This window comes from Cebidichthys violaceus, unplaced genomic scaffold, assembly GCF_023349555.1.
Source record: "Cebidichthys violaceus isolate CVI_PGR_0920_01 unplaced genomic scaffold, fCebVio1.0.p SCAF_63, whole genome shotgun sequence".
In the NCBI taxonomy this organism is placed as follows: domain Eukaryota; kingdom Metazoa; phylum Chordata; class Actinopteri; order Perciformes; family Stichaeidae; genus Cebidichthys; species Cebidichthys violaceus.
Window position 1 is genome coordinate 887,161 of NW_027176850.1, and position 21,247 is coordinate 908,407.

Sequence of the window (21,247 nt, forward strand, 5' to 3'; positions counted from 1 at the left end):
CCAGGATATGTGGGTCCCACCTGTCCCAAGGCTACACTTGAGCCCATCAAAGATCCTGCTACACAAAAAAAGGTTGAGAGGATCAACACATGCTGTAGAGAAGCCTTAACAGATTTGAAATCTTTGCTTTTCGCTTACAGCTCTCTGGTAGCTTTTTGGTACAACGCTTGAAGTCTTTCTCGACAAAGCATCGGAGCAGTTTTGGCAGCAGAAGAAAGTTGATGCTGCCTGTCGGGGGTAACTCACGTGGCAACTGATGCAGATACTGACAACTATTTCTCAAGCTTCTGCCCATGGAGTTGACTGATCCCATCACATCCGTATTCATAAGCACCATCACCTCTTTATGTTGCCTTGGAGGGACATACCAATGATAAAAGCACCTTTAGTTATCAATAAGTAGACCTTCAGTATCACAGAGCACCATCAACAGTCATTACTGTATTAGTGGTTGTTGTTGATGTGAAATGTCAGTAGTCTGAAGCAGAATTAAGATGTATACAAACTATTAGAATCATCATCACTTGCGAATCATGGAGTGAAAAAGTGAGATCGCCTTTGGCTGTGATTTGTCAGCGCAGTTAGAAATCTGATGAGCCTGAATAGAGGATTAAATTACCCAATAAGTCGGTCATTACTGTGTTTTTGTAGGGCTCTCACAGCGCTGTGGAATAAACACATGCACTGCTGGTGTTCTTAGTGGAGAAGTTTGTTTATCTTATTTATGAGGCCACAGTTGGAAACACAATATTTGGCCTCAAACTTCTCATTTTTCTTTTATTGGCTTTGGTTGTAATTTACAGATGAAATTGGTAAATGTATTTGTTTTATTGAGGACAAATACAAAATTAAATAGTGTGTCGCATTTTCTTCATTAAAATGTAACCAAACTTTGCTGAAACTTACTAATAAAATAAAAAAAACTATATTATGTATAAAGATGCTTATTCATGTTTCATCTATAATTTGTTTTTGTCTCCGAAAATACTCTCTCATTTCTATTTTTCATCATGCTGTACTTTATTCTTTGTGTGTTACTTGCTTTATTAATGATATATGAAATGTTTTAGGGCACCTGCATGTTTTTTTTTTTTTTCCCGCTCATAAATCTTTAACTCTACTGCCTCAGAACTGATTAACTGCTGCCTCTGCATTGGTTAAAAGTTTCAAGTATGGTGATACAACGTTTCAGTTGGTGCTTTGTGTGTGTGTGAGCTGAATCAGCCACTTGCTTAAAATGTATATGCGAATAAAGAGAAAGTTGGAAAAAGTTTTCCTATTTCGTCTATTTTTCATATTCCCATTTTATCATAATAGAATCCTCCATGTTGACTTCTACGAATCCAACCGTGGGTGCATAAATTGAACAGAGTTTTCCTTGTAAAAGATGCAGTGCAACAACAGACACGGCGTCGAAGTATCTACGAAAGGAAACAGCACCATGTTGTCGCCGACGCATGATGCATCCTGGTGTGACTTGTGTTTGTAGCACCGCTTTGGCTGATCATTTAAATTTTGAGGATGCCAGAATGCAGCGGTGAGACACATCAGTCTCTCAAATTTGATCAAACTCCAATTGTTGGGGAGACATTACTCGATGAGCAGACCGATGATTGGACAGGCAGAGACTGTGCGAGACAATAAAACAGATCGGAACAGAAGCATTGACGTGGTCAGCGTGAGCGTATACATCACAGCTCGGATTGCTCAACGATAATGTGAAGACTGTGACTGTAACAGGGACGTGCTTTTTTTGAAATTGTTTGAGGGAAAAAAAAAAAATCTTAAAAAACAGACAAAACAAAACTCAAAAATAACAAATATAGTAAAAATAATAGGGGAAAAAAACTTTACAAAACACAAGCTGTAAAATGTTGTGCTCAGATTGGATGCGCGTCTCTTTCCTGCTTAATTCTGTTTCTGTTGATAGTTGAAGAGAGGAAATGTTATTGTTGTTTGAAGTGCACACTCACACACACACAGCCCACACAGCTTCACAACACAGATAAACACCCTCCATACACATCAAGAACCCTATTAAAGTTTAATATACAATGCAGATTCCACAGTAGAAACAGAACAGTCTGAAAATCTGAATGAAACTGAGAGAAGACAAAAAGAGTCAACAAGGATGAGGCCAAAAACAGGTAAAATACATTTTAAAAAGTCTGGCAGAAATAGAGTAAAAAGGTTTATAGTCAACTGTTCTGACTTCTTGTCCTGATGCCCTCTCATGTGCTCTGGAGAGAATTAAAATGCATTTTATTAGAAAAGTGTGGGGAAGGTTATTCAGCGGAGGATTGATGGGTTGCAGGTGAGGAAAGTGAGCAAAAGCTTATCAGAGGTTTCCACAGAAATAGAAATAGTCTTTTCAAGACACTCTCTCTCTCTCTCTCTCTCTCTCTCACACACACACACACACACACACACACACACACACAAAGGTGCATACCATTATCAGTGTTATTGTGAGGAGGAAATATTATTAACTGAATTATTATTAAATAACTCCCGCGCCCTAATGTGAAGGACGGGGCAAGGAAAAGCTGTTTGTGACGCAATACGTGGGTGACTGTGTGTGAGTGTGTGTGTGTGTGTGTGTGTGTGTGTGTTTGGATAAATAGTTTGTGTGTTTCCCGACAGGTCTGCTTCTGCAGCAAATAAAACCACATTTGCATACTGCATGCAATGTGTGTATGCATGCATAACCTTCTTTGTGCTTATGTGTGTGGAAGCACTGACATGCGTGTGTGTTTTAAATAAAACTACAGAGTAAGGCCAGACTTTAGCATGTGGTGATGTGTATTGTTCCTGTTTCCTTTCCTCTCTCTCTCTTATTTTAAAGTATTCTTAAACTTGAGTGTTAGTGATTCCTTTTGCCTCCAAAACTTCTTTGTGCAGGAATGTAAACCCTCCTGCCATTCCAATGAAGTGTATCTGAATTTGAAAAAAAAAGGCAGGTAAAATAACAGAAGAGAGAAGAGAAAGTGTGTTGCAACTGAAGTAGTAAAGATGAAATAAAAAGAAAGAAGATTACACATCAAATCCCTCTGCAGTGGACCTCACTGTGAAGCTGATGATACACGGCCGACGTACTGAGTCGAGGTAGAACTGTAATTTTGCTTTCAGCAGGGACTGGGATTAGTTAGAGGCAGAGATCCTGCTCATATTACAGCAGCCCATGTGGTTATAAATGATTAATTTAATGAATATCAACATCTATCTATCTATCTATCTATCTATCTATCTCTATATATATACATATATATATATATATATATATATATATATATATATATCTAACATGAGAGCTTTATATCCCAAAATGAATATGGAATCAGCTCACATAGCAGTCACTGTTGGAATCATTCAATATTCAATATGCCTCACAGCTAGATCATCTCTCTCTCTCTGCCTTATTGTCTATCTCCATGGTTCTCTCTTATACTCTCTCTCACTCTCTTCCTCGGTGCATACTTGTAGAGTTACAAACTTCACAGCTATTTACATGAGCCACATTCATAATTCAAAGTGCCCAGAATCTAGATCATATCTATCTAGATCATATCTATCTATCTTATCTATCTATCAATCATATCAATCTATCATATCAATCTATCATATCTATTATATATATCATATCAATCTGTCTGTCTGTCTGTCAATTACAATTGTGTCTGTCAGAATATTAAGCAACCCACATGAAGACATGACAACAATACTATTTCATAAAAGCACCGGCCAACACAAACACACACAGACACACTTCCTTACCATGTTGCTCTCTGACACACAGGCATACTCAGTCAACAGTGTAGGTAACTCATACATATACATGAAATAAAATAAACAGAAATGATGTTTGCGAGCTGTTTAAACAGAGAGATAGGCTGGCTGACAGACAGGCAGGTGGGGGCGGGGGTCAGACGTCGCATACAGAGAAGATACGTATGTGAGCTTGATGCAGAAAATGGAAAGAGTCTGTGTGTGCAGGCGTACATCTGCCAGTGTCATATTGCTGCATGTTGTTTTCACATTCCTTGTTTTGCCGTGTGTTCATTTGATGGATTTGTCTCCTTTTTGTCTTTAACAGGTTCATAATTATGTGCAGCCGCATGTGTCTGTGTGTTGACCTCTCCAGTAGACACCAGGGTTTTTAGTATTCCGGTCTGTCACTGACTTTCTGTGGCCAATCATCACAGACACACACACACACACATTTAAGCGACGCCCCGCTGCCGGCTCCAAAGCAGACTTAATCAACTCCAATCAATGTTCGTCTTTTAAACACAAAGATACATTGATAATGCTGAACATTAAATAGACCAAAGATTAGAAGCCTTTGTCATCTGACAGATAGCACGGCTGCACTGATTACGTTTGTCGAAGTTCCTGACCCAAATGAGGATTGTGGGAAAATTAAAATAGAACCTCAAAAGATCTTTAGTGTGTGGTGGTGAGAAATGAGCCTGTGGCTAAGGTCCAAATGCTTTCTCAGGTCTTTGCCATGAAATAAACAGTTACCCCAGAACACATGAATAACTGATATTTAGTCGCACTAAATGGAAGTTTTAGAGCAAAGTTTTGTGCTGGTTTAATGCTGGAGGAAGATGATGGGGTCGGTAAATTCAACATCATCATGGAAATATTCCTATTGTCTTGTGTGTGAAGTTGACCTTGTGACCTGGCAGCAGCTCAATAGGAAAGTTTAAAGACTGTAATATTGAATTTGATATTTCTTATCTGGAAATTGAAATCCTGGCTTGATGATAGTCTTAAAGGAAAGGTCAGGAGCTCACTAATTCAAAATTCAATTTATCCTCTGAGGGCCATGAGTGCTGACAGCAAATGTTAAGATGCAAACATTAGTTTGTAAACTATCTCGTCATTGAACAAGTGTTGACCATGCAGAAAAATGTGATCCGAGCCTGGCACTGGACGAATGGTCATAAGGTCACAGAAATCAAATGGAATAATCCACTGGGAACCATAACGAGCTATACAAAATGTCACGGCTATCTGATCAACCAATGTCTTCCTCTGGACCAACGTCGTACAGAAAGAATGAACGACGTCGCTGTTATTAACGCCACATCAATGGATTCCACATGAAAGAAATACTGTGAAATGAAAAGCGTGTTGTGCAGCAACGACACGTTTGATTTCCTGAGTAGGTTGTGTGCACTAAATAATCTAAGTGACAGATAAATAATCTTACTACTTATACTTATATGAGGACAAAAAGAAAGTCAGGCCGGCAGCAGTGAAGAAAAGCTGAGAATAGAAATACATGATGTCTGTGGAGCTCCTGGCTGCATTCACAAGCACAGCAGGAGGCATGTTCAGAGCTTTAACATTTTTCTATTGCAAATGAAAAATAAAATAAGAAATCACCCGACTTGGTATGAAAGCTTTATGTGTATCTGTTCAGCCCACAGCCACCAACCAAAGTCTGTAGTTTGTCTCAGGTTAGAACCCACTCTTTGATCACACGATGAAGGGATTCATACTGACCGAGGATTTAGAGAACCAAAGGTCTTCCTCTCCTTTACACAGTAAATCACTCGTGAAATGAAACACCCATATTGTCCATTTTCAGTATGTTTGTTATTACTTTTATTAATTATTATCATCGTCATCATCGTCAACATTATTCTTCAAGTTTAGCTGTGTAACAAACTTTTTCTTGGCTGTCAAAATATGTTGAAATAGCATTTTTGCATGAAATGAAACCTAAAAACAATAACGTACAGAAAGGTTTCAGAATAAAATACATGAGAAAGAAAATAACCTAAAAAAAACAAAACAAAAAAATTCTATCAAAGCCATTCAACTGAATAGGAGACAAAATTCTACTAAAATATATTGGTTAAATGTACATAGTTGATGTGTGTGCATGCATGTGTGTCTGACCAATAGTAAACTGGCCTTTAGCTCCCTTGTCTCCCATGATTAATACTGTACATCCCAAAATGTACACTCAAGCTGTACCACTGCCGGTGTGTGTGTGTGTGTGTGTGTGTGTGTGTGTCTCTGTGTGTTGTCCCTTCCTTGGCAATAAGAACATAATAAATGGAGTGCAAGCAACAGCATAATTCTCTATAACACATTCTGAGAAAGACAAAAATTCAAACACTTGTAAAGCCAGACCCCCCTCCCCCCCTCAATGTAAACGCTGATGTGAAATGCCATCAAACCTAAAAAAACACTCATTATTGAAGGAAAACATGCCATGTGTGTCCTGCAGTACCTAATTTCTTACCAAAATTGCTTATTTTAAAATGCCAGCTGAAATGTTCTCCCTATCAACATTAACAAGTATTTATGTTTTACATAAACTGCATCCTTACTTGACCCACGGGACACGTTAAGCTGGCAGATACAAAAAAGAAGATATCTGGATAGGAACGGGTTCTGCAGAGCACTAACTACATGAAAAGTGTGCGAGAACATTTTTTATTTTTTTTCTTAAATATCATGGCTGTGTTCTTTTTACTTCCAACTTAGAAAGTAGAGGGAAAGGATTTTCTTTCAAAAGCTTAACTATTGGAACATTTTGGCATCAGAATTTGTCTCCAGCCCACTGAGAAATCAAGATGTTCACCCAGATTTAGCACAAAAAAAATAGTTCATCCAGTTTCTTTTTTACATCTTTGTCCTACATTTCCTAGAAATCCCCTGAAAATCTTTACCAAAGGATGTTGCATCGTTTAAAAGATGAAAATTCATGTTGAATTTTTATCAAATGGTAGTCCCGTTGACAAACCTAAATCTGAAAAAAAAAAAAAATCCATACTTTGCTTCTGGCAAGTTTTTGAAATTTCACTGCTGGTGACAATTTCTTTCAACAAACCCAAGCAAGGCCCATTCAAGTGGGAGGGAAACTCAACAAAGTAAACATAAGCACAAAGGCTCTCAGTTGTGGGGTAACTAAGTTGCCGTCAGCAAAAGTATGACAGAATCACCTCACTCCCACCAACTGAGAATACCTTCACAAGTACTTTAATCGAGAGAAGGGATGTAGGACAGCGGAGGGATACGGAGAAGATGAGAGTCAGAGGGTTGGAGTAACAGGTAGACAGATACAAAGAAAGACAGAGATGGAGAAGTTTCTGTCAAATTAGACGACAAAGATACAAGTGATGTTGAAGGGAGGTATACAGACAACAGAAGAGTGGCTAAATGGATACATGAACCTCTTTTTTATTAGCTACTCTATTCATCCACCTTCTGCTCATATTTTCTTCAAAAGGCACCTATCTATCCATCTCAGCAGGTATCCCTCAGTCCTTCCTTTTGTTCTGTCTTTTAAGAAAGCACTGCTTCATTCCTTTGTTTTTTTTTTTGCTACATTTTCAAATGTAAACAGATTTCATTACACTAGCAGCCCCTTAGGAGATCACCATAATAAAAAATAATACAAAATAAAGATATTTCCTAGAATGAAGACCATTTGAATTTTCTTTTACATTATGCTTTTTGAATTGGCGTCATCAGTGTGATATGAAGAGTGGAGTCATGCATTATAAAGGTGGAAATCAAACTCTTTCCCGTGATATGAGCCTTCTGGTAACATGACTGCATGCCATAATTTATCTCCATGTAAAACCAAATACACAGTACAGAACCACTTCTTGGCATTACATCTTTCGTACAAAAGTTACCGAGGCATACCGTTTGTCTCAACGTTCCCACAGAGTCGTGTGTACATACATGCAAAAATTTGAAATAGTTAACTGGTGATTGACAGTTACCAACCAACTTCATTTTTTAAAAGCTCATGTGGGTCTTCTGAACAGGTGTTTGACCAATCAGACAGCGAGGCTGAAATCAAGCATTACAATGGATGACTGATATCTTGGTGCATGGGAATTAAATATAGTCTGTTTGACCAACTTTTCATAAGCCGACTCATAACATAACTTTTCGACAGAGACAGTTATACTTATTAGAAAAACTGTACAAGTTACCAGGCACTGGGCGGAACATTTTTCATTCATGTCTTTTGGATAAGCATAGAAAAATATCTTGTTCTCATTCTTTCTTCCTTCTTGTCTTTAATTTTCTTTCGGCCTATTATTACTTCCTTCAAAGGAGTCTCTTGGTGATTTTTTTTTGCAACTAAGGCAGCAAGGCAGAAGAAGGGATTCTCTTTTTATAAAAATAAACAAGATGGCTCCATTCTGACGAAAAGGGGGACTTTTGAGGACCTGACTGTCACAACGGTCAAAAATAAACGATGAAAAGGGCATCGGGCGGGTCTTTTTCTTAACTTAGAAGATTTTAGAACCCAAACGTGGGTAATGGATGGGAGAGAAGTGGGATGAGTTAGTTGGAGCTGATAGCAACATGATCATTTCCCTTCAGTGAATTATAAAATGTAACTCTGCAATGTCGTCTTGTGTTTGTTCAGTATCATTTAGGTTTAAAGTGTAACAGTTCCCATCCATAGAAAAGGCAACGTATTCTGCAGATTTTATAAGACGCTAACATGCTACATAGAGGTAACCTACCGAACTCTCGGATATACAAGATAGGCTGAGTAAAACACTGGAGGCAAGAAGCTCTGTAGACTCAATACAGAGCAAAAGTTCATACAGTTAATGCAAAAAATGTATCCTCATGACAAAATTTAAGTTTGATCTCCCTAAGTTCCTAAGTCTCTCTACAAAACCATGTGAAGACATACAGAACAAAAAGTTACATACTAAGACCATTTTGACCTATAAACACATAAAGAACACAATAAGAACATATATAAGAGAACGTTATGTAACATGCTAAAAACCGTTAGACCGCTGAACATGTAAAAATGATGTGTCACATGCTATGAAACAGGCGGGTTGGTGTGCAACACTTGTGACCCCTGAGGACAGAAATATCGAGCGCAAGCCTTCATAATGTTTAAATCATTGTTTGGGGACGGACGCATCCTTTGTTCCTTACACACAAACGCTATTACACAAACGCACACATACACGCAACCCCCGTCTTTTGCTGTACCATTTCTGTTAGACGGCCGTTATCAATGTAACAAGTCTCCATAAGAACACAAACAACAAATAGCTCAAAAAGAAAAACACAAATAGACTAATCCGTATAGTACCATTTCCTGCAACAACAACAAAAAAAGCATTATTTGCCTTTACAAAATAACATATTATATAGGAAAAAGGTGTAGCAAATTGCATGTTTTGTACTATAACATCATAATTATTATTATTACCATTATCATCATTATAAATGTTAAGCAGGTTAATAGATGAATGTTCTGTTAGGCAGGCAGCCAGGCACGTAGCTAGTATCATGGCACAGAGGAAGGTAGAAAATAATGTCACTTGGTTTGATCCAAATGGATGAAGAGAACACTTCGGTCCGGAATTACTCCGGTTTTACCAGGTGAAACTGGTTTTAAGCAGTTCAAAAAGTCTCGGTCAAATCAAACCCAACCAGTCTCCCAGTTTGGGCCACTTTGCAGCAGGGGCGATTTTTGCCAGTTGTTGTACATTTTTTTGCCAGTTTTAGAAACAAGAGGGCACGGGTGAAAGATACCAACTGATCCTTTTGTACCAAGGAACCACCAAGTTAAACTGGTTTAACTCCGACCAGTTTCACAGAGTCAAAATAAGTTTTGGTTTTCTGCACAGCGGTTAAAACAGTCAAAAACACGCTCTGGACCAGAACAAAGTAGTTCTAACCAGATCAGATCTGGTTGTACCAAGATAACACCGTCTGAATGATGCATCAGACTAGTTTGGACCAGCTCAGGGACTAGCTCAGTTTTGCACGGTGCATAACAGATCAGCTCAGTTCAGTTAAAGTGTTTTGCTTCTAGAATTATTATTTTTTTTGCTCTGCTGTATGATGGCTGTGCAAGTGCTGAGCGCCTCAAACTCATTCTAAATGAGAGCGGTCCAACTTTCAGTCGAGCTTCCTCTTATTCGGAAAGCACATGAAGTGGCTGTTTGTTACAGGTGATTTCAGCTGCGTGACTGGACTCCGTCGTTGAATGCTTGCCACAGAGCTGTCACGTGGCTGTCACTCAACGCAGGATTCGGGCTATTTCTCCCAACTGTCCCTGCAGCAGTTGAACGGGATCCGACAATGATTTTTGACCATTTGACAGCCGAGTGCTTCCAGCATAAGGATGTGTTCCATTTAGTGCCCACTGTGACATGAGCGAGCCTCCAGGAACGTGGAGGCTGACAGCTTATTTATTCAATTAAACACGTTTCTTAAAGGTTTGTGTGAGTCAAAGGAATCAGATTAATTACTCTCTGTGTTCTCATCTACGTTTTCAGATTCAGTAACAGTCGTTACCTCCGTGGGTTTTGTGACGACATCGTCACTATCTGACACTGTCTCATCTCCCAATACCTGGTTTGTGACATCATGACCCTCTTCTTCCACCTCTTTTTCAACTTCTGTTTCATTGTCAGTGGCCTCGTCGCCTGTAGATTCTTTTGCTTGGTTGTCAGGACAAACAACGGACGTGACGACATCACTGCTTTCATCTGTGATCTCGCTCTGATCACCTTTGTCGTTTTCCTCCGGCATCACGTTTTGTTGCTCCGACATCTCTGTGACGCTCTGAGCGGGGCCATCTTGCTCGAGACCCCTCTTGTGTGGCGTTTTGTCTGAGTACCTGTGTAAGCCCCTCTGTATGTGTGTGGTGAAGTCATAGCGGTCCACACACACGTGGAGGCAAAAACTGCATTGGTATGGTCCCTGGTCGCCGTGGCAACTCATGTGCAGGGCATACATGACCTCGTCTAGGAAGTAGATCCCACAGTGGAGGCAGCGGTTGGTCAGGTCGTCCTGCGTGGCCACTTCCACCATTACGCGAGTTGATGGGGCACTTGGCCGACATTTTGTCAAATGATCCTTTTCTTCCCTTCCTGTCTCCTCCTTTGAGCTGCTTCCTTCATCCATCCTCTCCTCGTCCTCCTCTTTCTCCCCTTTCCAGTTCTCTCTCAGACTTTCGGCTAGCGGCACCTCTTGCCTTCTCCTCTCCGCACCATTCGTTGACATGTGTGCATTTGCAGTACCTGTATCTCTTTGTCTTATTGCGAGATCCAAGGGAGCATCATTTTCCAATGAGGGTGAGGAGGTTTGGGAATGAAGAGGAGGAGGATAGTGAGGAGGGGCTGGAGGTGGGGGAAGAGGAGAGTAGGGAGAGGCGCAGTAAGGCACCGTGTAGCTCTGCTGATGCTGTCCTGGAGCCACCATTGCACCAAGGTAAAGAGTGTTATTTCCGAGGCCACCAGGGCTACTGAGATTACTGATGGTACCAGGAACCCCGGAAGCGGCTGCCATCTTATACTTGGTCCAGAATCTGAGCCAATCTGACTCAGGGGTCAAATCAGGCGAGAGGGTTAATGGTAAGGGTAAGGAGAACAGAGGGTACTGGTACTTCTCGATGGGTGATCCAGGAGGCGAGTAACTAGACGGTTTGGATGGACGCATGTACTTTTCGATCGGGCTGCCTCTCTCTGATCCCCCTCCTCCTTTACCTCCCTCTCCTTTTGATATTATCCCTCCCTCAGCAACGCCCCCATTGCCATCAGCTACCAATGAGGAGGGGGGAAGTGAGGGGAGGAGCAGAGGAGGCATTCGTCGGTGGATCTCCAATGTTTGATTGGCTAGGAAGGCTTGAGTGGATCGCGGTGAGCGCGAGCGAGGTGAAGGCTGCTGGTTTTTGATTGATGCAAAACTTCTGTCCGACTCCTCCCCATTCACGCGCTCCTCGCTGGCGATGCGTTGTTGTTTGGGGGCGGGGGTCTCAGACGACAGTGAATCAGGGTTGATGCGTTTTCGGGTCCGGCGGCGGATAATCTGTTCACCGTTGTTCTGCTTGATGATGTTTAGAGGTCTGGGTGTCTACAAGATAAGAAAACAAAGAATAGAATTTAAGAAAAAAAAAAGAATAACTTCTTCCAAATGATTTTAGGGTATTCATCTGACATGACTAATGTCAAACATAGCATTTGATTATGATGGTATTAAATCAATCGTAAAACAAAAATAACATTAGAGCTTATGATCAATAAACATCCCATATGAACATAAAGTCACGCATTAATGCTCAGGAAGTTGCCCTATGGCTGCCTGAAGATCTACAACTAGAGCTACTCTTTCTAACAGTGAATGAAAGGTAGTCCTACTAAAAAAGTGACTCAGTGAAGCTTTCAATGGTAGATCAAAGTTTTAAAAGTCTCAGTTCACATGGACTTGATCTAAGTGCAATTAACTGTGACATGCTAATATAAGAAATACATGTCCAGCTGAGGACTGTGTGTTTTTGCCCTTACCACAAGGGGGAGCGCTTACATCTGATGTAGATGGAGTTTGCCCTGCAGACTCAACTTCTACTTGACAGATCCCTCACTAACTCGCCTTCATTAATGTTCTGACTTTTAGTAATTATTGAAGTATACAGTATTTCTACTCAGTACTTGGATTGAAAAGGCAACAGTCAACCACAACACAACTGCTGAAGCACTTCACACTTATTTGATTTCCCACTTCAAATGAATGAAGTATTTACAAAAATATATGCAAAATGATGAGACTTTTGTGTTGTTTCACTCTTTAACACATGCCAAGAAAATCAAAACAATATAAAAAAATTCCTGACAAATTAGCGAAAGTAAAATAAAGTGAACTGTGTCTTTAAAGTGTCTACCCTTCAACTCAAAAGTAATGACTTGCTATCCTTTCACTATTGAAAAACCGACTTATCTGACACCTCCTCTCTAAATACACATTATACATAGTGACCTTGGCATCGCATTAATTGAAAACTACATTAGGAAGCTTTTTAAGCATTAAAAAAAGTGAAGTTTATGGAAATTGTCACTGCCATACAGGTCAGATTTTTGAGAGCCTTGTCATTGAGTACATGTATGTCTCCTGCTGTGTGTGTGTGTGTGTGTGTGTGTGTGTGTGTGTGTGTGTGTGTGTGTGTGTGTGTGTGTGTAAGTGATGCAGGGCTTTCGACATACATTACATCATGGCAGATTCTTATAGAAATTATAATAGAGGAACATGGATGAATGTAAGATGTTTAAGTGGTTGAAAAGCAAAAAGCAAAAGCTGTAAAGAAAAGCAAAGAAGCAATAAACCTTGCTATGTCTTTGCTGGGAATGATTTATCTGTGTGAATGTATTCATGGTCATGTGTGTACCTTTGTGGATAGCCTTATGTCTGTGACTGACAAAGTGTGTCTCTCAAGGTAAGTGTATAAAAGCATGATTATGTGTGCCGAGTCATCATCAGTCATTGTAGAGTACTGAAAGTATTTAAAGAGAGACGGGTCATGCATAGCATCAGTCCAGGGATGTCCTGCTGCACGTGTAACATAAACAAATGATTACCACATTTGTTTTGACAATCAACAGTCTTCATGCCCAAACCAGCTCCACACAAATCCTCAGGAGGGACAAGGCTCTGTTTCAATGATCTATTAATACACATGCATTTCAGACAGGTGTCTCCTCTAAGCAGCCAAACTGGTAATAGTCTCTGTTGTTAATCAGAGAGCTGTCCTGCTGAAGATTTTAGACACCTGGATCATTACCATAAACAGGAGTCCATCACTGACATTGACATTATGTCAGTCAAATCACTGACATTTTTGTTATTCTTTACTTTCTTTTTCTTTATTCTCTGGTTTCGTGTTTCTAGTTGTAGAGGAGTGCGTAGAAGAAAAGGTAAAGACGGGAGTAGAGGGGAGACAGAAACAAGGGAGGTGAGATGAACGAGAAGGGGGAAAGAGGTGGTGAACGGAGGGGGAAGAGGGAACGGGAGGGACATGAAGGAACGAGGAAAAAGAAGGAGGGAGTGAATACAGGAGGACGACGGCTGAGGGAGCAAGACAAGAAGCGATGAAACAGCACCCCCTATGGTGGAAACAGTCCAAAGCTGTGTCCTACCTCCATACTACAACAGGCGATGAGAGAAATGGATCACTGGTCTCTGAAAGCCAACTGATTTAGCACTTTATTTAAAAATGTTATAGATAAGGGAGTTATTTATTTGTCATTAAATGTATACAGTATAGTTTGCATTGGGAATGTACATAAAAAGCATATGATGCTCATTAATTATAGCAATGCTGTGTCTACAATCTTGTGTGGGGGCGACTGTGGCTCAGTGGTAGAGCAGAGTCGTCCCTTAATCAGAGGATTGGCGGATCTCCCCCCGACTGGAAAAGTTATACAAGTACAGTCCATTTAACATTTGTGTGAGACACCCTAACCGCCGTACAAACACACACACAAATTGTAATGTTGTACACCTTTATGGTTGTAGGGTTGGAGTTACTGTTACCCGTCTCTATTCTCCTCTACATCTCTAACTCTTTACACTCCCGCTCCCCCTTTATTATTCACTGTCCTCACTCTTTACCTTAATCTTTTCCTCTCTCTTTGTCTTCCTCCCTTTTCTTACTATTCGTTTGTCTTTCTCCCTCTCCTCCCTCTCCCTCCCTCCCTTTATGTCTACCTTTTTCTCCCTCTGTATTCATAACTCTCCCTTCCCCTCTCTCACTCTGAAGTGTTTTACTAGCTGCTATCCTCTCTAATAATGTGTGTAGAGCATATAAAACTTTTATTATGGGATATAAAATACGACTGTCGTGAAAATTGTCAAGAGCTGGGACGTGATTGGAGCAGCAGATGAGATGAACGGGTTGACCCAAGGACATCGGCAGGGGCAGGAAGGAGTAAACCGCCATGGCTTGTCATCCTGTGAAAGGTCTTTAAAGCTCCATTCCATAATTGCAGCTTAGATCTCTGGGTTGTAACACGATCGACCCACTGATGCATTTACTAACACTGTGATTTATTACACTGAAACATTTTCACTTTGAAATTTTACAAGCTGAGCTTAAAAAGCCAACATGTGAACATGAATCTGGCATGTATATATATATATATATATATATATATATATATATATATATATAAACACACACACACACACACACACACATCTAAAGCCTTATTTCACACTGGTTATATCTATAAACCTTTGCAATAAATAGTTATAAAGTGTGAAATTAGTTTAACACCTTAAAAACATCTGAGGTGAGAAATATATATTCTAAGAGTTAACTAAATTCCAGGCTGGGTCTTTATCTCATCTGTAATTCATGCAGTCTAATTAAATTTGAGATTTCCATAGACTTTCCCCGGGCTTAGATGGTAAAGTTGATTCATTCCGTCATCGCTCTCACTCCATGGAGCTGGCTCACGGTGACTGCTGAAATGGTCTGTAACTCTCAGCTCCCAGCAAATCAAATATACTTTTTCCACAATACTACGTTTTCACAGAGGGATTCACTGAACGTATGCAGGAATTTGACTGCAGTATGCACCGTTAAATTTGCGTAGTGTGCTAATCGGCCAGACAGGAGGAATGATAATTAGCGGTCAAAATTACCCTATGGATGTATTAAAACACAGCACAGAGTCTATAAAGTAGTCTAAAGCACTGGGTTCCTCATCCAGTACAACCTTTATGAGTCTATGTAGGTCTCCTATGCGTGTATAGGAGCTCAACACAGCAAATTAACTTTAGTGTGATGATACGCCAGAGCTTCAGCTCACTTCTAGGGATTCCTTTCTGTCCTTCTATATTTATTTGTTTTTGAAATTTATAGCTCCCTTCTTGTTTCTCTTTTAATTTGTTTGAAAGAAAATTCAAATCAAGGGCATCACAAATAGACAGAAACTTCCTGTACCACTTCTGGCCTCACAGGTCCACAGTTTGTTTAATATAATCTGCAGTGATGCGGTGCAGCCACGGCATCTGTTCGTATGTCTGTGTACGACTTACCGAATGCAGTTTTTGGTATAAACCACATGCGTTGCAGACGTAGCCTCCATTAGAGTTCTTCCTCCACAACGACGTCTTGGTGGTCAGGCAGTTTGCACAGAAGACTCCGCTGCCTCTGCGTCGCTATGGATAGAGAAAGATGAGATGGACAACATTAGAGGGTGAAGGAAAAATAAAGACTGATGAAGAAACTAAGAAAGCTGCAAAGTCATAGAGAGAAAAGAAAGGGGGGGGGGACTGAAAACGTTGACTTAAGTCTTGATACCTTTTTAATATTCACACCACGGATGTAAGGTCAGCAGAGAGAAAGGAAACAGATTGGCTTGGTGGCAGAGAGATGATGTGCTCTCATTTATCATGCCTAATGGGAAATCCTATTGAGACCATTGTTCTGCTCTACACTGATTTCCTCTGTATGGAACAAGGTTAATAAAAACAATAAGATAAACTTCAATGGAAAGAAAATGATCTAGGTGCATTGAATACCTTGTGTGTGTTTTTAAGTATGTGGCTAGTCAAGTACTGCTCGACAGATGTGATAGATAGAGACTAGTAACACTTTCACCTTGAAGCATTAAGTGTTTAAGCGCATATCTGAACTGCAGGACGTACTTTACAGGCAAGTGTTTGACTTTTACTGTTATAGAGCGCACTTGCACCACTTGCACACACACACATAAACACACACACCTCTGCAGTTCATGGAGCAGTGGTGCATAAAAAAGTAGTGTGTGCAAGGAAGAAGGGTTGGGGTGTGTGTGTGTGTGTGGGGGTGAAAAGGCCAATTGCCGTGGCAACGTGCTCCATCACAGTAATGAGCCAATCACAACGTTTCTCCATCCCATTAAGTCTCTGGCCCCATTCACCACCTTTATGACCCTGAGAAGACAGCATACCTCATCTTTCTCCTCTATGGATCTGTCTGTTTCTCTCTCTCTCTATCTGCCCATCTATCCAACCATTTCTTGCTCTCTGCTTTAATTTATTTTTTATTGTTTTCTCAGCATTGTTGCCCATCAAATCTTCATTTTCTCATCGCCTCCAAATTATAGTTTAGTTTTAGTTTTTCAAGAACTAATTTAAATATCAGTAGAAAAGCCAACACGTGTCATTTTATTTTTCCTTCACTGACCTATGTGTTGTGTGCATCTCTGTCTCTGATGTCCACATTGATAATCTTGCGATGGTTGTTATACTGAATGTCTGCAGGCTGTATGTGCTTATGGGTACAGCTCTCTAAAATCTGCCTCCTGTGTGTCCGCCATATTTCCGCTCTTTTTCTTGTATTGTCACTTTTATCCCAATCTGTTTCTCGTTCTCTCTCCCTCCAATAGTGGACTTTAGATCCACTGGGACCTTCTCCTTTCAGTGCTAGTTTCTTGTTGTTTTATGTTCATGACAGTGCTGAGAGCTCAGCTTTTTTTCTTTTTCTTGGGCTCAGAGCACCCAGTGTTACAAGTTAAAAACATTTCAACTTTTCACAAAAGTGCGCCGCACTTCAATCGGGCTGTCTGTAGTCTCAAGAGCTACAGATGGAGCCACTACCAGCACTTCCATTGAGCATCTGTTTCAGGCTGCCAGCTAAAAGCAAAAGAGCCCAGTGGACACAGCACTGTTCAGTTTAGTTTTTTTGCAATCTGATGCACTGCAATGCAAGGATCACAGTACAATTAACCAATATGAATTTCTCCGGGAACACGCACAACACAGAGAAATGCGCGTACATATAGCCCGAGCAATATACATTTAATTAAGAATGAATCAGCACGGCAACTGTGGAAATTGGCAAATGCTAATCTTATGTAGTGGTGTTAGAGAATTCACACAACCTTTAAATGTAATAGCAAACGTCAAATGGAATATTTATCCAAAGCTGCGTTGTGCACAAGGAAGTAACAGGAGGTCCCCTCAGAGGAGATTCATCAAAAATAAATTATATGAACATTAAAAAAGCAACGGATCAGGAACAGATTATACATCTGTACAAGACAGTGTTAAAAAATTAGACATCAAATTCTAGTGCCAATGAAAAGTGGTTTAATAGCTCTTTTTTGTTTCGTTGCTGTAATTTTAGCTCATAAACAGACATTTACGATGACATCCTTCATACTGTCTGGAATTAGGCTACATTGTCTGGATTGTTCAAAGATTTAATGTACAAGGAACACCATAGATGTGTTTATTTATTTATGTAAAACTAAGTCTCTCAGTCTCAAAATGTGTACAATAGAACATCCTGTTTCCAATAATGTTGTATGTAATAAATACCTGAGCTAATATTAGAGTCTTTATGGTACATGGTGTTTTCATCCATCTGACATCAGACAGCAGAACACTTACATCCTCTGCTGTGCTGTGTGTGTGTGTGTGTGTGTGTGTGTGCCTGCCTATGTGTGTATGTTGCACACAACATACGGTCACCACATGTAGAGAGACAGAGCCAGGTGATTGATTGATGTACGTTTCCTGTGTGTGTGTGTGTGTGTGTGTGTGTGTGTGTGTCTAGTGTTGCAAGCCAAACAGTGCATCTGTCATCAGAATTCAGTTTCCCTCAGAGCACCCAAATCACTCACATATGGCCCCACAGCTGCCCCTCATCGCAACACACACACACACACACACACACACACACACACACACACACACACACACACACACACACACACACACACACACACACACACACACGTGCACACACCTGAAAATATTCCCCTTCCCCTGGTTAATGAAGGCATGCAAGATTTGGATGAGGGGCCGCAATCCAAGAAGTGTGTGTGTGCGCGCGTGTGTTGGGTGTATCTTGGCTCCTCCAAAACCGCTGTACAAGGATAGCAAAGTGTGTGTGCATCTTGTGTGTCGGTAGGAGAGGGAGGTTCAAGTGTCAATTACACAGGAAAGTACAGAAATAGCCCCCACCACCTTCCTAAACGCACACGTGCGCACACACACTAAATCTGGCTCATGATCTTTAACTTCCTTTTCAATCATCAGCTGGTTGGCTTGACATGTGTGGAAATGTGCAAGTTCACATGCATGCACACACTCAACTCTATACTTCCACACTTAAACATGGGTTTGCTGTAAGTGGGAGTGCATCTTTTGTGTGGCTTCAAAACTATGCATGTGTGCTGCTGGGTGTATATCTACAGAGTGTGTGTGTGTGTGTGTGTGTGTGTGTGTGTGTGTGTGTAAGTGCATGTTCTTTCTGATGGATTACTGATACCTAGCCTCTCCCACTCACCTCAGCGTACAGAGGAGGGCTGCAGGTAATTAGAGCTCAGGGACTTAATGACATCTATTTATCTGCGGCCTATGATACCGTTCAATTAGCACCACCAACAACGCCCTCTGACACACACACACACACACACACACACACACACACACACACACACACACACACACACACACACACACACACAAACAAAAATGCATTCATTAGTCAGGAAATTAAAGTCTTTATCAACTTCCTCCTAATCAAGCAAGCAAACAAACTTTTAACTTGATGTTTAGATACAAAGTGAGCTTTCTTAAGTAGGAAGTGTATTTGAGCAACCAATGTAAACACTGCTGTATTATCCCCAGGCCAGGTATCCATTTTGAATCTTATTAATAAAAACACACATGTGGAATGTCCTTATTCCTGTGTACTCAAATACGTAGATAACAGACATCAGATAGTTCAATATCCTGCTGAAAAGATCAGTATAACCAATGGGTGTACATCAAAATACAACACTGACAAGTTGACAATATTGGCAGATTTCTTTGTCTCACAATGCACATGAAAAGGCCACAGAAATTACAAATACAATCTACTCAGTGGCAGGCTGCACATTAAACAGCATTTATTGGTTTAATAACTTTCCCAATCAGCTGTAACGCCCAAACTGCTTTAACAGAGAGCCTTTTTTCCCCTTGTGGCAGTAGATTTAACGCAAGAATGCATAAAAGAGGCTCCACGACCCGACTGTTGTTTGTTTGGGAAAATATGCACTTTGAAAATAGGCTACATTTTACATTACATGTTTGTATTCTTCCCTTCCGTGTCTGTGAACAGCTCTAAAACTCCTTGTTTTAGACTTTTATGGGTTGGCACTGCTGCGCAAACTTTCCGTGAAATGGGTTAAAGTGATCGCTATCCTTTAAGCTGTTTCTCAGTGACTTTTTCGTACTAATAAATTATAACTTCATTCTGGAGAATCAGACTTTTATTCAACTTCAAAACAGATGGTGTAACCACACAGTGGCTGAACCCTTCAGCTGTGGCTTTGAGTCCACTCTGAGAGTCTCCTGAAGCCATAAATTTACAGATGTTATACAAACTGTTTACACTGCATGGTCTTTCAGATCTTTACGGAGGAGCTGGCCGAAACAGATAAGCATCCACTGGTTTAGGTTCTGCAGCAACAGTCCCTCGCATTTATTTTAGCTTCCATCTGCAACCAATGTGCGGTGGCATCTTTAAACTGCAGCGGTGGTATAGCTTAACTTAAAATAATCTGGCGAGGCAGACTGGTCGCCTACACAAGAGCAGCCATGTTTCAAAATGCTTTATATCCATTTTAAAAACAACTTCATTTTTTTTTTTTATCTCACAGTGTATTCAAATAGGTTGTTGTCAAGGATGTACCAAGTAAGACAGCATCTCCTGGTACTTTGTGTTAACCTCACAAGTGGAAGTCCCTTTTTGCATTTGTATGCTTTCTATAAGTAGGGTCATCATTTTCTAATGACGTTATGTGGCAAAAATGAGAGAGATGCGTAGAGAAAAAACTGCAGAGAGAGAGAGACCGTGAGAAAGAGCATAAAAGAAATAGACTGAGGCGCCCTGCGGTCTCAAATGAATTCAAAAAGAGGGCTTTCTAAACAAAGTATTTCAAAATGAAATTACATTTAATTCACTTAAAGAGTAAGTCAGCCCTGCTTTAAACACGCACACACAGAGAGACACACACTTACATTGATAGACGCACTGACTTGCATTAAATCAACGATTATTTAATCAAGCTAGAAGACTAGCTGGAGGAATTAACTAAATTCCATACTGCCAAATCCAATATCCTATACACTGGATCAGCCACTCGCTCTCTCTCTAATACACACACACACACACACACATAAAAAGAAGAAGAAATAGACCCTGTGCAGGGATAGTGTCGGATAAAGATTCACCAATTTATTCTTCCCAGCACACACGCACACACTGAGAAAGCATCTGGAACCAATCTAACAGAGCCCCCCCTATAGGTGCTACCAACCATCAACTATTTGTGTGTGTGTGTGTGTGTGTGTGTGTGTGTGTGTGTGTGTGTGTGTGTGTGTTTGTGTAGGTCTGTGGACGTGTTACGCATATGGCTGCAGAAGTCCATCTGTGTGGTTTAGTCTCAGACTACTGTGTGCATTT

At 40.4% G+C, this 21,247-nt stretch overlaps 1 protein-coding gene across 4 annotated transcripts in view; it reads right to left on the reverse strand.

Annotated features, from left to right (window-relative positions):
* Positions 1-5,608: 5,608 nt before the first annotated feature.
* trps1 (trichorhinophalangeal syndrome I) overlaps positions 5,609-21,247 on the reverse strand; it is a 111,129-nt gene continuing 95,490 nt past the window's right edge. For all 4 annotated transcript variants that reach the window (XM_068734366.1, XM_068734368.1, XM_068734367.1 and 1 more), the window contains exons 10-11: positions 15,841-15,963; positions 5,609-11,880 (exon numbers count right to left, since the gene is read on the reverse strand). In XM_068734366.1, the coding sequence (XP_068590467.1) occupies positions 10,267-11,880; positions 15,841-15,963 (1,737 nt within the window). In that variant the 3' untranslated portion in view covers positions 5,609-10,266. The remainder of the gene's footprint in view (positions 11,881-15,840; positions 15,964-21,247) is intronic.